Source organism: Lissotriton helveticus, chromosome 11 (genome assembly GCF_964261635.1).
Source record: "Lissotriton helveticus chromosome 11, aLisHel1.1, whole genome shotgun sequence".
NCBI classification, from domain to species: Eukaryota; Metazoa; Chordata; class Amphibia; order Caudata; family Salamandridae; genus Lissotriton; species Lissotriton helveticus.
Window position 1 is genome coordinate 549,140,242 of NC_136072.1, and position 17,288 is coordinate 549,157,529.

Consider the following 17,288-nt stretch of genomic DNA (forward strand, 5'->3'; position numbering starts at 1 on the left):
CTCAGCCACTCACACCCTGACTAAAAATGCATTCAAACACACTCCTTTGCAATGCACTTTTCACTCACACAACTATCGATAAGTCAACTACACCTATTCCCAACACCTCCAAAAGCTCAATACATGTCTAGAGATTTTATTAATCAAGAGAGCTCTGCATAACACAACCTGCTCAAGATTTATACATTCACACCGCTTGACTAGACGCATTCAATCACAACCATTTCTGAAACAGTACAAGCACAACCTGTCCAAGACCCTGTGACAACCACTCGCAACACGTATTGTTGCATATCTTCCTTATCACATAATCAATCAGAAAGCTTAGCCAGGAAACAGCTAACTGTGGACTGTCTCAGTACACCATCATATCCTTTTTAAACCCCAATGACTTCCCCTTACCTTACCAAATAACACTCAATCACATTCCACATTTTAACCAAATCAATAACTTCCTCAATACAGACAATCACCTGCCTCTCCTACACACAACTAAACGGATATCTCCTCCAAATGATAAATGAGCTCTCTTTTTAACCAACAACCACTTCTTTCCCTAGAATACAGCCAACTGGCTCCTCCAAAACACAGATTCCATAACCAGGTCCCCTACACGTTTCACTTACCTTCCCATTATGCAACTAATAATATCCTTCTCCTTTATGCAAACATTTACTTCCCTCCCCAAACCTACATCCCAGCCTATCCCCTCTCAAGCAAACACCCAATTGCATCCCTACCCATCAACACTCCTGACCAGAGGACTCTTCTAGTATGGTACATACCCTGTAGCGTTGGCGATTTGCTCCAGCTGGTTCTGTGCATGGAGGGGCTGCCGGCCCGCTCCATCATAAGGCTGAGCACTGTCCGCGGGGTGTCTGTAAGGCACTGTCCCAAATGGCTGGGGCTCCTGGAAATGAAGACAATACTATTTTTAAAGAGGCAGGCAGAGGCAGGTTGCAGGAGCCATAATACATAATACAGCGAATGAGCATACTCGGGCATCAAATCTATCCCTCATGGTTACCCAGATTTACAACAATCGCTCATGTCACTCTGTGTTTCACTGTTGGTAGCAGTGATCTGGTCAAATGCTTAAAAAGGTTGTAGTCTAACATTACAGGCCTAAATGATGCTACAATAATATGGCACAGTAATGTTTTGTGCAGTTGCTATTGACACACAACTCAATGTTGACCACCAAATTCAAAGAAAGGTTTCCAAGAACGCTTTTGAGCATGAATCAGTTGCTTATTTTTAGCCTGTGGTTGCAGGTGGGGCCCACCGACACTCTTTTTGTGTGACTGGGACTTATGTTTCCTGAACAGACCTGGATCCAAATCAAAACAGAGTAAAACAGAAAAGAAGAATGTAGAGAAAGACGTAAAAAGTAACAAAGGGGGGAGCAGGGATGAGAAAGAACCTCCACGTAAGTGAGAAAGTTGCAGGGAGTGCATAGTGGTGGATGATAGAGGCCTGGTCACATACTCAATAAATACATTAATTCTGGCCATCCATGTAATTATAGAGTCACAGACTGTTCCAAATAGGCAAATGTTACCCTGCTCTTTGGCTCACACGCGCTGAAACCCATGGCGCATAAGAAACTGGAGCATACTTCTAGGCAGAACCATGCCATGAATTATTTCGACACAATCCTTTTTAGGGGAGAAATGCAGTCGCTCACAAAAAAAAACACCCCCTTTTTAGGTCTCGCACCTGCGAACCGGATCGCGAAAGCGATCCGTCGCTGCGAGACTTATTTTTAGGTCTCGCACCTGCGAACCGGATCGCGAAAGCGATCCGTCGCTGCGAGACTTATTGTGATCATTTCAGTTTTCAAGGGCTCAAGGGGAACAGACAAGAGACAAGAGATGTGAACGCGCAGATCTTCGACTTGGATTAGGTCGCGCGCGCGTCAACTGTGAAGAGCATGTCAGTTTCAGTTTTACACGAGCAGTTCTACATTTTGTTACTTTGTTGCAGGCTGGTTTGTGAAGAACATGTCAGTTTCAGTTTCCCCTTGCCGACTGTGTGCAAACAGCTTCTGCATACAGTTTTTTTTAATGGTTTTTTTTAATATAATGTGCGTGTTTTAATACAAGTGTGTTGAAAAGTGGGTGTTTTCGATAATTAGTCCGTAAAAAAGTGTTTGTGTTTAACTACAATAATAATGTGTGTGTTTTCAATACAATGAGCATGTTAGGAACTGTTTGTGCTGTACAGTGGAGTGCTGCGTTGTAGAGTGCAGCGCTGTATAGTGGGGTGGTGTGTTGTAGAGTGGACTAGTGTGCTTTGTGGAGTAGTGCATTGTAGAGTGGAGCACTGCGCTGTAGAGTAGAGCGCTGCGCTGTAGAGTGGAGCGCTGCGCTGTAGAGTGGAGCGCTGTAGAGTGGAGCGCTGCGCTGTAGAGTGAATCCGGCACTGTAGAGTGGATGCTGCGCTGTAGAGTGAATGCCGCGCTGTAGAGTGGAGCGCTGCGCTGTAGAGCAGAATGCTGCGTTGTGTAGTGTTGCGCTGTAGAGTGGAGTGCTGCGCTGTAGAGTGGAGTGTTGCGCTGTAGAGGGGAGTGTTGCGCTGGAGAGTGGCGCGCTGCACTGTAGAGTGGCGCGCTGCACTGCAGACTGGACCGCTGCGCTGTAGAGTGAGTGCTGCTTTGTAGAGTGGAATGCTGCGCTGTACAGTGGTGTGCTAAATTGGGAAGGTCTGCGCTGTAAAGTGGAGTGTTGTGTTGTGCTGCGCTGTAGAGTGGAGTGTTGCGCTGTAGAGTGGAGTGTTGCGCTGTAGAGTGGAGTGTTGCGCTGTAGAGTGGAGTGTTGCGCTGTAGAGTGGAGTGTTGCGCTGTAGAGTGGAGTGTTGCGCTGTAGAGTGGCGTGTTGCGCTGTAGAGTGGCGTGTTGCGCTGTAGAGTGGCGTGCTGCGCTGTAGAGTGGCGTGCTGCGCTGTAGAGTGGAGCACTGCGCTGTGGAGTGGAGCGCTGTAGAGTGGAGCACTGCACTGTAGAATGGAGCGCTGTGAAGTGGAGCGCTGCGCTGTAGAGTGGAGCGCTGCGCTGTAGAGTGGAGCGCTGCGCTGTAGAGTGGAGCGCTGCGCTGTAGAGTGGAGCGCTGCGCTGTAGAGTGGAGCGCTGCGCTGTAGAGTGGAGCGCTGCACTGTAGAGTGGAGCGCTGCGCTGTAGAGTGGAGCGCTGTGCTGTAGAGTGGAGCGCTGTACAGTGGAGCCCTGCACTGTAGAGTGGAGCGCTGCGCTGTAGAGTGAATGCTGCACTGTAGAGTGGAGCGCTGCGCTGTAGAGTGAATGCTGCACTGTAGAGTGAATGCTGCACTGTAGAGTGGAGCGCTGCGCTGTACAGCAGAATGCTGCGTTGTCTAGTGTTGCGCTGTAGAGTGGAGCGCTGCGCTGTAGAGTGGAGCGCTGCGCTGTAGAGTGGAGCGTTGCGCTGTAGAGCAGAATGCTGCGTTGTCTAGTGCTGCGCTGTAGAGTGGAGCGCTGCGCTGTAGAGTGGAGCGCTGCGCTGTAGAGTGGAGCGCTGCGCTGTAGAGTGGAGCGCTGCGCTGTAGAGTGGAGCGCTGCACTGTAGAGTGGAGCGCTGTGCTGTAGAGTGGAGCGCTGTACAGTGGAGCCCTGCACTGTAGAGTGGAGCGCTGCGCTGTAGAGTGAATGCTGCACTGTAGAGTGAATGCTGCGCTGTAGAGCAGAATGCTGCTTTGTGTAGTGTTGCGCTGTAGAGTGGAGCGCTGCGCTGTAGAGTGGAGCGCTGCGCTGTAGAGTGGAGCACTGCGCTGTAGAGTGGAGCGTTGCGCTGTAGAGTGGAGCGTTGCGCTGTAGAGTGGAGCGTTGCGCTGTAGAGTGGAGCGTTGCGCTGTAGAGTGGAGCGTTGCGCTGTAGAGTGGAGCGTTGCGCTGTAGAGTGGAATGCTGCGCTGTACAGTGGTGTGCTAAATTGGGAAGGTCTGCGCTGTAAAGTGGAGTGTTGTGTTGTGTAGTGCTGCGCTGTAGAGTGGAGCACTGCGCTGTGGCGTGCTGCGCTGTAGAGTGGCGCGCTGTGCTGCAGACTGGAACGCTGCGCTGTAGAGTGGAGTGCTACGCTGTAGAGTGGAGTGTTGCGCTGTAGAGCGGCGTGCTGCGCTGTAGAGGAGCGCTGCGCTGTGGAGTGGAGCGCTATAGAGTGGAGCACTGCGCTGTAGAGTGGAGCGCTGCGCTGTAGAGTGGAGCGCTGCGCTGTAGAGTGGAGCGCTGCGCTGTAGAGTGGAGCGCTGCGCTGTAGAGTGGAGCGCTGCGCTGTAGAGTGGAGCGCTGCGCTGTAGAGTGGAGCGCTGCGCTGTAGAGTGGAGCGCTGCGCTGTAGAGTGGAGCGCTGCGCTGTAGAGTGAATACTGCACTGTAGAGTGAATGCTGCGCTGTAGAGTGGAGCGCTGCGCTGTAAAGCAGAATGCTGCGTTGTCTAGTGTTGCGCTGTAGAGTGGAGCGCTGCGCTGTAGAGTGGAGCGCTGCGCTGTAGAGTGGAGCGTTGCGCTGTAGAGTGGAGCGCTGCTTTGTAGAGTGGAGTGCTGCGCTGTAGAGTGGAATGCTATACTGGGGAGTTCTGTGCTGTAGAGTGGAGTGCTGCGTTGTGTAGTGCTGCACTGTAGAGTGGAGGGCTGCGCTGTAGAGTGGAGCGCTGCGCTGTAGAGTGAATGCTGCACTGTAGAGTGAATGCTGCGCTGTAGAGTGGAGCGCTGCGCTGTAAAGCAGAATGCTGCGTTGTGTAGTGTTGCGCTGTAGAATGGAGCGCTGCGCTGTAGAGTGGAGCGCTGCGCTGTAGAGTGGAGCGCTGCGCTGTAGAGTGGAGCGCTGCGCTGTAGAGTGGAGCGCTGCGCTGTAGAGTGGAGCGCTGCGCTATAGAGTGGAGCGCTGCGCTGTAGAGTGGAGCGCTGCGCTGTAGAGTGGAGCGTTGCGCTGTAGAGTGGAGTGCTGCTCTGTAGAGTGGAATGCTGCGCTGTACAGTGGTGGGCTAAATTGGGAAGGTCTGCGCTGTAAAGTGGAGTGTTGTGTAGTGCTGCGCTGTAGAGTGGAGCATGGCGCACTGCGCTGTAGAGTGGCGCGCTGTGCTGCAGACTGGAACGTTGCGCTGTAGAGTGGAGTGTTGCGCTGTAGAGTGGAGTGTTGCGCTGTAGAGTGGAGTGTTGCGCTGTAAAGTGGAGTGTTGCGCTGTAGAGCGGCGTGCTGCGCTGTAGAGTGGAGCGCTGCGCTGTGGAGTGAAGCGCTGTAGAGTGGAGCGCTGCGCTGTAGAGTGGAGCGCTGCGCTGTAGAGTGGAGTGCTGCGCTGTAGAGTGGAGCGCTGTAGAGTGGAGCGCTGCGCTGTAGAGTGAATGCTGCACTGTAGAGTGAATGCTGCACTGTAGAGTGGAGCGCTGCGCTGTACAGCAGAATGCTGCGTTGTCTAGTGTTGCGCTGTAGAGTGGAGCGCTGCGCTGTAGAGTGGAGCGCTGCGCTGTAGAGTGGAGCGCTACGCTGTAGAGTGGAGCGCTACGCTGTAGAGTGGAGCGCTGCGCTGTAGAGTGGAGCGCTGCGCTGTAGAGTGGAGCGCTGCGCTGTAGAGTGGAGCGCTGCGCTGTAGAGTGGAGTGCTGCGCTGTAGAGTGGAGTGCTATACTGGGGAGTTCTGTGCTGTAAAGTGGAGTGCTGCGTTGTGTAGTGCTGCGTATTAGCGTGGAGCGCTGCGCTGTAGAGTGGAGCGCTGCGCTATAGAGTGGTGCGCTGCGCTGTAGAGTGGAGCGCTGCGCTGTAGAGTGGAGTGCTGCATTGTATAGTGCTGCGCTGTAGAGTGGAGTGCTGGGCTATGAAGTGCTACACTGTAGACTGGGTTCTGCGTTTTGTAATGCTGCGCTGTAGAGTGGAGCGTTGCACTGTAGAGTGAATGCTGCACTGTAGAGTGAATGCTGCGCTGTAGAGTGGAGCGCTGCGCTGTAGAGTGAATGCTGCACTGTAGAGTGAATGCTGCGCTGTAGAGTGGAGTGCTGCGCTGTACAGCAGAATGCTGCGTTGTGTAGTGTTGCGTTGTAGAGTGGAGCGCTGCGCTGTAGAGTGGTGCGCTGCTCTGTAGAGTGGAGCGTTGCGCTGTAGAGTGGAGTGCTATACTGGGAAATTCTGCGCTGTAGAGTGGACTGCTGCGTTGTAGAGTGGAGCGCTGCGCTGTGAAGTGGAATGCTGTAGAGTGGAGCACTGTACTGTAGAGTGGAGCGCTGCGCTGTAAAGTGGAGCGCTGCGCTGTAAAGTGGAGCGCTGCGCTGTAGAGTGGAGCGCTGCGCTATAGAGTGGAGCGCTGCGCTGTAGAGTGGTGCGCTGCGCTGTAGAGTGGAGCGCTGCGCTGTAGAGTGGAGTGCTGCATTGTATAGTGCTGCGCTGTAGAGTGGAGTGCTGGGCTATGAAGTGCTACACTGTAGACTGGGTTCTGCGTTTTGTAATGCTGCGCTGTAGAGTGGAGCGTTGCACTGTAGAGTGAATGCTGCACTGTAGAGTGAATGCTGCGCTGTAGAGTGGAGCGCTGCGCTGTAGAGTGAATGCTGCACTGTAGAGTGAATGCTGCGCTGTAGAGTGGAGTGCTGCGCTGTACAGCAGAATGCTGCGTTGTGTAGTGTTGCGTTGTAGAGTGGAGCGCTGCGCTGTAGAGTGGTGCGCTGCTCTGTAGAGTGGAGCGTTGCGCTGTAGAGTGGAGTGCTATACTGGGAAATTCTGCGCTGTAGAGTGGACTGCTGCGTTGTAGAGTGGAGCGCTGCGCTGTGAAGTGGAGTGCTGTAGAGTGGAGCACTGTACTGTAGAGTGGAGCGCTGCGCTGTAAAGTGGAGCGCTGCGCTGTAAAGTGGAGCGCTGCGCTGTAGAGTGGAGCGCTGCGCTGTAGAGTGAATGCTGCACTGTAGAGTGAATGCAGCTCTGTAGAGTGGAGCGCTGCGCTGTAGAGCAGAATGCTGCGTTGTGTAGTGTTGCGCTGTAGAGTGGAGCGCTGCGCTGTAGAGTGGAGCACTGCGCTGTAGAGTGGAGCGTTGCGCTGTAGCACTCTGCACTCAGCAACAATCTGCACTTTGTGTTCAGTGGCAATTTGCACCTTGCATTCAGTAACAATCTGTTGTCTGCGCTTAACAACAATATGCACTGTGCATTTAACATTGTACACTTAATAGCGATCTGCACCTGCACTCATTAACAATTTGCACTTTGCACTCAGAAACAATCTGTGCCCTGCACTTAGCAGCAAACTGCTCTCTGCACTTAACAATAGGCACTCTGCACTTAACAACAATGTGCATTTTGCATTCAATACCAGTCTGCAGTTTACACTACTATGTACTTTGCCCTTAACAATACATATCGCTCTATTACATACAACTCAACAGCAGACATCCACTACAACACATACCATCTATTACAGCATACACCATACTACAAGCTAATTCTTGAGACAATAAAAAAGCTTTCTAAAACAACAATACGTTTGTTAAGTAAGGCACATATAGCTTCAATGAAGGGCAAATGCTTAAACAATTGTAAGGCATACAGCTATTTACATCGAGATGGCACTTCCCTGTTGTTGCAAAATATGTTTTTGCTTAGACATTTAGTTTCGTTCTTAGCCGTGCTTACACATTTAGTTTCATTTTCAGTCATGCATGGACAGCTGGCTTCAATTTGGACACACGAAACTGTTTCAAACGACAACATTTGCCCATTTAGATGCTATATATTCGTAGAAACTTTCTTATAACATAAAAGCCATTTTAGCACAAACAAAGCGTTTTTAAACTGCGTACATGTAACTCAGACATTAATTTTTCTTTAAAAGGACTTAGAACATTAGGTGTGTTTTAAATAGCCTTTAAAAATAACTACAATTCTTCTGAACAAAAAATGTTAAGATATCATTCTCTTTATGTGTTGCAGTTTACGCTTTCACGGCTGCAAAATACATAAAGAAACACAAAATAAAAGCTCAAACAACTGAAAGGTATATTAGCAATTCCATCCTATTCATTAAGTGCTTTTGCAATCTCACTTAAACAAAATAACTTCACATTCTCATTATTATTCTGTATTGCAGTCTATGACCACGCAGTTTTTAAATCACAAACAGTCTTACAAACCAACTAATGCTCAAATTAATATGCCATATTGTTAGAAAAGTACAATTCATTTACACGTTATTAATACTTATTACGTATACACTGTTCTATAACTAATCTACATTGCACATTCCTTTACAGTGTGCGCGCATCTTACTACAGCATGCGCCCTCACAGCGTGCACCTCTAGACAGTGTGCACCACTTTATAGTGGAAATTTCCTACAATGCCCACCCCTCTACAATGCGCACCTTACTACAATACTTATTCCTCTACAGCGTACATCCTGTTACAGTGCGCAACATTATAGCACGTACCCCTTTGCAGTGTGCACCTCTCTACAGCGCATGCCCTTCTACACTGCATGCCTTTTGAAGCGTATGGTGTTTTACAGCGTGTACTACTGTACAGTGCACAACGCCTGCAACACCTACTCTTCTACAGCAGGCACCTTACTACATTGCGCATCTCTCTACACCATACATCCCATTACAGCGCACATCCCGGTACAATGCACATTCCTGTACAGCGTGTAACACTATAGCGTGCATCACTGTACAGCACAGACGCCTCTACCACCACTGTAAAATGCACACTCCTGTACAGCATGACACACTTCAGCGCGCACCCCTCTATAGCACAGACGTCTCTACAGGGCGCATTTCTTTACAGCATGCACCCTTCTACAGGGTGCACTTGGGTACTGCATGCATCTTTATACTGCATGCGCCTCTATACTGCGTGCGCCCCTTTACAGTGTACATTGCTCTAAAGCACACGCCATTGTACAGTGCACACCACTCTACAACGCATAGTATTGTACATCGCACATTTTCTACAATGCACAGCATTCTACAATGGACACCACTCTAGAACGCACACCACTCTACAAAATGCACACCTGTAGAATGCATAGCACTCGACAACGCACAGCACTCTACAATGCACACTTTAAAGCGCACATTGTTCTACGACGCACCTAATTGTACAATGAGCACTGCAACATACACTACTCTACAACACACACCTATTTACAGCGCACACCACTCTAGCACGCACACTAATCTACAGCACATATCACTTTACAATGCATACCAATCTAAAGCACATATTAATTTACAGCGCATATCGCTCTGCAACATGCAGTCCTCTACAACACATAGCCCTTTACAGCGCACAATGCTGTACAGTGCACATCCCTGTATAGTGCATAAACTTCTACAGCATATAGCCTTTTACAGCGCATACCATTGTACAATGCATGTTGTACTACAGTACACGTCATTTTACAGCGCACGCTCCTCTACAATGCATGCTCCTTTACAGCGCATGCCCCTTGACAGCGCATGCCTAATTACAGCACATGCCCGTTTACAAAACATGCCCTTCTACAGCACACATTGTTTTGCAGTGCATACTACTATACAGTACATACAATTCAATAGCACATACTGCTCTACAGTATGCAACACTACAGTGCAAAACATTCTACAGTGTGCAACATTTTACGCACATATCAATCTACAAAGCACTACTCTACAACGTACACCGCTCTACAGCACATTCTACTGTACAGCATACATCACTCTATAATACACATCACTCTATAACATACAGTACTTTACAGTACATATTACTGTACAATGCACCACAGCTCATGGTACAAAGAGCCAAAGGTTTGGGTGCCCATCAGGTATTGCAGCGCCGACCTGACAAGGGGAAGGCTCATATGATGAAGCATGACACCTAGCTTTGGGTGTGTAAGAGCCCTAGTTACGATAAGGGAATCCCCCCTCCCTTGTCCCTGCAAACACGAAGTGGTCCAGTTGGACTCACTATGCTTTGGCCCCTCTTGGTCCTCTACCAACCACACACAGAGGAACTTCTTACTCTCTTTGCTTACTAGTCATTTTGGGGCTTGTACATGGACGTCGTTAAACACGCCCCCCCAGTCCCTCCTTTTGTTGAATAAATTATTAAAGAGATATCCCTCAACAACATAGGTAGCTGCTTATTCAGTATACCCAAAGACATGCCGCGCACTGCTCCAAGCATACGTGCCCGTGTTTCTAAAACTAAAATGCTGTAAAATATGTGTGTGACGTGCAGCCTCACATACAGACAGTTGCACACTGTACTATCTATGTAATGTGCTTAGTGCAGCAATATAGAAATAAATAAGGAAGTCAGCCACACAGACTGAAAATCGTTCCCTTATTAGTTATATGTATCATGTGTTTGGGGTACGCAAGATTCAGAGCTAACAGTGCACTATTAATGCATTTTTTTTAACATAACTGTCCCTTCCATACCTGGTATGGGGTAGTAACGGCTATATATATATATATATATACACTTACAATTAAAAGCACACACTTACTTTACAGCTCAGTTGTCAACTCTTTGCACTGATGCTCAAAAACAATAAATATTTGCCACAAACCTTGGAGTGATTTGATCAATAAATGCCAATTTCCCAATACCCAGCTCCCAACCACCCTTTACACTTGCAGATTAGCCTTAACAATTGCAGATTAACTTGTTGTAGTACATTTGAATTTCTTTCAGTGTTCCCATACAACAGCACTCAACCTCTACACAGCACATTCAAAGCACGGCAGCGAGAACATTACTTAAGTTGCAAAAGTGTATAAGTGTTAGGAGTTGCAGTTCGCCTCCGTTCTGCAATAAAACCGGTTAGCTGAGCTCGAATCTGGAATTATTCTCAGGGTCTGAAGATATCATGGAGGTGATTTATCTCAGCCTTTCATCATTTTGTGTTCCATACATTCCGCTCAGTATAGTGTCAGAAAAAGGGGTTCATTTCAGATCCCTGTGTGCAAGCAGCTGTTAGGAGCGCACTTGTGCGTGCTCGGAGTTCACTAGTCTATGCTGAACAATCTGCATCTGTTCACGCCAGAAGTGCGTGCGTGTTTTCGGTATTACCCCCTGGCTGATAACTGAATCCATGTGAGTCTGTCATGACTAGGAAAAGTGGACGGCAGTCAGCCATGTTTGAACTGGAAGCAAACCACCAGTCTCTGTGCCCTTTCATCATTCAGAACTCTTGTTCCGCACACCCTTTGTTCCATTGTCCTTACCCTTCTGCCCTCTTTCGTACTGTTTCCTCCCTGTGCTTTTCTCTGCGCTATTCGCTTCTCTTCGCCCTTTATGCTTCAGTTCTCTGTGCCCCTCTACACCCTCGGATTCTCCTGACCTCTGTAACCTTCTATTCTCAGCGTCCTTGTACCTCTTCCTGCACCATGCGATGCTCTGGGTCTCTGGGCCCTTCAGTTCTCCTAGCCCCTGCGCCTTCCTTCTTGGGACCCTTTGGGCCTCTCTCCCTGGGGCCTCCAGTTCGGTCTCCCTCCTGTACTCTCTATTTCTCTGTGCCCACGACCCATTCGTCTCACTCTCTCTCTTTCCTTGCATCCTCTGGTACGCTAGGCCCCTCCTCCACCCTTGGCCTTGGGTTCTCTCACCCCCTCCCTCTGGTTCCTCTGCATCTTGCAGTTCTCTTACTTGAGCCTTCGGATCTTCAGTCCCTCTCTTTCTCTGTGGCCCCACTCCCTTCAGTACAGTGGGCCTATGCAGCTTTCGCCCCCCCCCACCCCTACAACTTTTGGTTCTATTTGCTCTCTTTCAAGTTTTCTAAACACCTCCACCCTTCGGTTCTCTGCTCCTTGCACCCTTCGGTTCTCTGCTCCTTGCACCCTTCGGTTCTCTGGCCCCTCCACCCTTCGGTTCTCTGCTCCTTGCACCCTTCGGTTCTCTGGCCCCTCCACCCTTCGGTTTTCCTTACCACTGGGCCCTTCAGTTCTCTTAGACCCTGCACTCTTTGGATCTCGGGGCCCTTGCGGCTTTCGGTTCTCTCTCTCCCAGCGCCATGCGCTTCTTTGGGCCTCTCTTCTCCTGCACCCATCGGTCCTGGGACCTGTTATGGCTGTCTGTCTATCTCTGCTCCCGCCGGCCCTGGGTCCCTTCTTGCACCCTATGGTTCGATGGCCCTCCTGTACCCTACGGTTCACTCTCTCTTCGCCTCTCTCAGCGCATCCACTCTTCCGTTCTCTTGCTCTCCTTGCAACCTTTGGTTCTCCCCCCTGCATCTTTCGTTTATCTTGCTACATATTTCGGTTCTCACGTCCGTTTGGGTCTATAATAATAAGAAATAAATGGGGTCTCTCTTTTTCTCTCCTTACATCCTTCGGTTCTCTGGGCCTCGGAGTTCTTCCGTTCCAGGAGTCCCGTCGCGGCCGGCAAGAGGGGGTAAAGGGGGGGGAGGGAGCTCGGCGCGAGTGTGGGGGGAGCGACACAGTAATGCCAATAAAATTTCAACTAAACTTACCTTAACACCTTCCTCCAACTGCGTCCTTCGGATCACGTGCCACCGCTCCTGCTGCTCCTAGGCAGCCTCCCTCCCCCTCCCCTAAGCCACACTCACTGCATGTGGGGGGCGTGGGGCCCCTCAAGAGATTCATTCCCGGTCTGATCTGGGCGGCGCGAAGAGGGGCCCAGTCCTGAGTTAGAAATGGCATCTGTTACGCCAGGGCCCGGGCGTGCGCATGCGCACCAACCATTTCATTAATGAAGAGGCCATGGCATGCGCGCACTGAAGAGGCTTGGTTGCTACCTTTGCTGAGTGAGGGGCCCCCTGAAGCGCGAGGCCCCCGGGGCCCCCCCACACTGCGGGGGCCTGTGTTACGCCCCTGTGGAGAAGGGGCAAAGTCAGCCACTGTCCGATGGCAGAACACAGAGGGACATATTCAGAAAGGCATATTGGAATATATGAAGCAGGTAATTACTTTTACATGCCATTGTGAACTGTCTCCAAAAGATTAAAAAAAATAATAATGATACACACTTGGTGCACATAAAAAGCTCTGCACTCTGTGTGTGCACTTTCACTAATATGGAATTGGACGTTTGGGGCCGTTTCACAAAAGTGCAATAGCATGTGAAAGAGCATTCGTGCATTACTACTTCCTGGCCTCATAAATGCCTTTGTAAACAGACCTCTCTATCCTGTAGTATGTGCCTCCCAACAGCCTACACCGAAAATCAATTGGTGCTGGGGTGCGTGCAGGGCGGCTGGGGCCTCTCAAAGTATAAAGTCCACTCTGTCGAGCAACTGTTGGATGAAAAGTCCCATGCACAACCAGAAAGAAGCATCTCTTATTAGGGCTCCAAAAGTTAACGTTAAAAAATTGTATTCATGCCATTTTCACTTCATTCTTTTTCTTGAAATTATCAATATCAGGATTTCCGTCCTTTTACAGCATTCTTTCCATTTAACAATAATTTCAGCTCTAGCTCCTCCCCAGACTCTTGACAGGCATCCCTTCCACAGAAGTTTAAGTGAGTCATGCATTAAACTGAGGCAACGCCCTCCACAGACTTTTAAATCACTCATATTAAAGAAGCATTTGCAATGCAATAGATCTCGCGTTTACGCAAGTTTAAGCCATTGGCATTGTAAATGACAATGCCTTTTATGTTTTAAAACCAAAACATAAATAAAAAGCATTGTCATTTATAATGCCAATAGCATAAACTAGTGTAAATATGAGACCTATCCTCTCCATCCATCCATCCCCTCCACTCCACTCCATCCATCCATCCATCCATCCATCCATCCCCCCACTCCATCCATTCATCCATCCCCTCCACTCCATCCATCCATCCATCCCTCACTCCATCCATCCATCCCCCACTCCATCCATCCATCCATCCCCTCCACTCCATCCATCCATCAATCCATCCATCCATCCCCACTCCATCGCTATCATCTTGCAAATCATCTTTATACACCAATACAGACTTTGTTAAAAATGTAATGCAACACATTGTCATATACAATGCCAATAACTCAAACTTTAATGCTGCGAGACCTATTGCATTGCAAATGCTTGTTTAAGATAGTCACATTGTAAAAGAAAAACGCAAAATAAAAAGTAAATACTTTTCACATTAAGGCACTAAGATTCCCATAATGCCTTAAGATGGGTTTTTGGTAACCAAATCGAGTCACATGTCACTTAAACGCTTTTTTATTGGTTGAAACACACACTGTCATTCATACCGTGATCAAGTTCTCTGCGAGAACGAAACACGTCGGTTGGCATTTCAACCTGGAAAATGACTGTCCTGTGAGTGCAACTTCATTTCTCCACTAAAAAGGATTGTGTCGAAATTATATATATATATATATATACACACACACACACACACATTCTCTCTATCTCTCTCGACTCCTCAGACAAAAGTGAAGGTACGCAATACTCTTTTAGAGATTTGGTCAGATTTTCCTGGGGACATTCCGACGCAGCCTCCCCACCAGGGTACCGATTAAAAGGCCTGCCCCCCTGAATACTGACTCACTACCACCAGCTGCCAACCGACCCGTAGCCTGGCATGTGATTCCCCTTTCACTGCCGACTTGGACAAAGCCTCGTTGAACATCGCTGTAGAACAAGGAATTCATAGATTGTTGGGTTGATATAAAGAGCTAACGGAGGGCAGGGTAGATAATATAATGTGAGAAAGGTAGCTGTTAGTGGAATAGCCGTTGTTTTGCCTTTGCGCACTATTTACGTTGTTTCGCCTTTTTTCACTATTTACGTTGTTTTGTCTTTGTTCACTATTTACGTTGTTTCGTCTTTGTTCACTATTTACGTTGTTTCGTCTTTGTGCACTATGTGCGTTGTTTTGTCTTTGTGCACTATTTGCGTTGAATCGTCTTTGTGCACTATTTGTGAGCAGAGCTGTCAGTGTAGCTAGAGCCTTCAGTATCCATACAATCTCTCTGTGAGGACATGATGACTGTCGAACTGCAATCATAGGTCTACCTGTAAAGGCATCAGTGGCCCACTGGTCTAAGTGCAGCCCTTGCCCTCCCTACAACGTGAGGTTATGTTAGCTGTTTTTAAATAGCACGCATTCTATTAATGTAGCTGCACACTGCTAATCTCTGTTTGGGCACCTTTTTAGTATGATTAGAATTAGATCCTTTTATCACAATGGAAAGTTATATGTGAAGCAAAATCAGTGATGTCATAGTTGATGTCAAATGTCATTTATATCGTCATTCACTATGTCCCTCAAAAGGACATGAGAAGTGCCTTGGAACTGTGAGGGAATATTTGCATAAGTGGCCAACAATTCAATTTGAGGTTGCAATGTGGGCTGACAACCACATTCAAAGAGGATACCTGAAAAGTACTGAAATACATCTTTTAACAATGATTCAAAAAGCATCCATACAAAAGTCTTACTCACTTTTCCTATGAGCACACCCCTGTTGTCTTACACCCAAATTCATTAGAAATGCGTATCAGCGACCTCTCTGAAACGCTCCTGTTTTTTCAGTCGAGCCTGGCCAGCGCATGCGCTGCACTGCAGAACATGCAGTATTCAGGTATGGATTTGGAGCTCTGCCCACTCTCCGCCCATATTTTTCATTGGCTTGTGTCACTGTCCTTTGCAAATGTTGCCTTCTGGTTTGTTGATAGGCTTATTAGTCCCGCCTTAGTACCTACCTGTCTTCTGTTACCTCCCATTAGGACTGGCCCTTTCACATGTGTCCTAACCTGGGAGCTTTCATTAGAAGCTTGGAGAACTATTTAATTAATTAATACAGACAGGACTTGCAGGACACCAGCAATGGTGGCCGCTTCTATGTATTAGCAGCGTGCCATGCACGTTTTCACTGTGGCTGCCCCCCAGTACTCGCAGGACGCCGGCAATGGCGGCTGCTTCTATGTATTAGCCGCATGACATGAGCGCTTTCACTGTGGCTAATCCACCACCCCCCCCACAGCACTCGCGGGACGCTGGAAATGGCCACCGTTTCTATATAGTAGCAGTGGGCCTTCACTGTGGCTGCGCACCCCCTCGCCCCACAGCCCGCACTGGTGGCTGCTTCTATGTACTACCAGCACGCCATGCGCGCTTTCACTGTTGCAGTACAATAGGTCTCGCATTTGCGAGAGTTTGAGCTATTGGCATTGTAAATGACAATGCCTTTTATTTATGTGTTGGTTTGTAAAACATAAATAAAAGGCATTGTCATTTACAATGCCAATAGCTTAAACTCTTGCAAATGCGAGACCTATTGCATTACAAATGCTTATGTAAATTAGACAGAACAAAGGTCCCTGAGATCTAAAAAAGTAATGGGTTGGCGTGGAAGGAAAGGGGAGAAGGAATATGTGGCAGGTTGATGCAGTATTGTTCTATCAAGGAAGCAAACTACCATGGGCTGCGTCTCACTCTTGGGTACATGCAGGGAGCATGTCTGGCTAGGGTTTGAACTATGACGTGGTAAGGGGTCACCCAACTGGTGCTCATCCGCTTTTGGGACTATTCAGGAGCAGGATAGTGGCATGGGTGCGCAAACCTCGGCTAAAGAGTAGCTGAAGTGTGGGCCAATAAAGATTGAGTAATTTTTTCTCGGGCTGACAACTTTTTTCACTCATTTGGTGTAATTTACTCGTATAATAGTTTCCATGCCTTGCACATTTCACCATCTGGATTAATGGCCCGTAAGTAGTTCTACCCCTTTTAGATGTAAATGTACACTGTGCCCTGCTGGCGCTATGCCGATTCATATATGTTTCCACAGCCCCATGGGACTGTTCATATGCCGCAGATCTAAGTAGGCAGAACATCTCGCCATTTAGGCCCAGAACCCAACAGGAAACAGTAGACAGAGAACCTCTTATGAGTCCAACATAGTGAAGATAAACCACATCATTTCTACTGAGCGGTGTGTGGCAGGACCTTCAAGTTTAAAATGAATGTCTAAAACACATTGCAGGTGATATCCCTAAAACGGTAGAAGTCAGTTGGAAGGGTCCATGTGCCCCAGAATCGAAGAGCTCACCTGAGACAATATGAACTCTCTCGAAGCAGTAGGAAATCCCAAGGGGGCCCAATGTCTACGTTCTTAGATGAACAGTGCTTAAGGAGGTAGACCTCGACTCATTCACTGTAATCTTACATACTCGCCAAAAGCGGATTCGCCTTTAGACCCAGAACCGTATATCATTACCAACATTTGCAGGTCTATCTTCACCGACTTGAGACATGGAAACACCTGACCTAAAGCAGTTAAATATTTTGGCTTATCGTGTGTGATCCCTAACAGGTGTCTTCAGGGGGTGAAGAAATACATGCTACAGGATTTACGTTGCAACAC

General features: G+C 48.4%; 1 protein-coding gene across 5 annotated transcripts in view; it reads right to left on the reverse strand.

Annotated features, from left to right (window-relative positions):
- The window catches only part of SORBS3 (sorbin and SH3 domain containing 3), a 349,900-nt gene that overhangs the window by 58,115 nt on the left and 274,497 nt on the right, over positions 1 to 17,288 (reverse strand). For all 5 annotated transcript variants that reach the window (XM_078666295.1, XM_078666296.1, XM_078666292.1 and 2 more), the window contains one exon: positions 786 to 910. In XM_078666295.1, the coding sequence (XP_078522421.1) occupies positions 786 to 910 (125 nt within the window). The remainder of the gene's footprint in view (positions 1 to 785; positions 911 to 17,288) is intronic.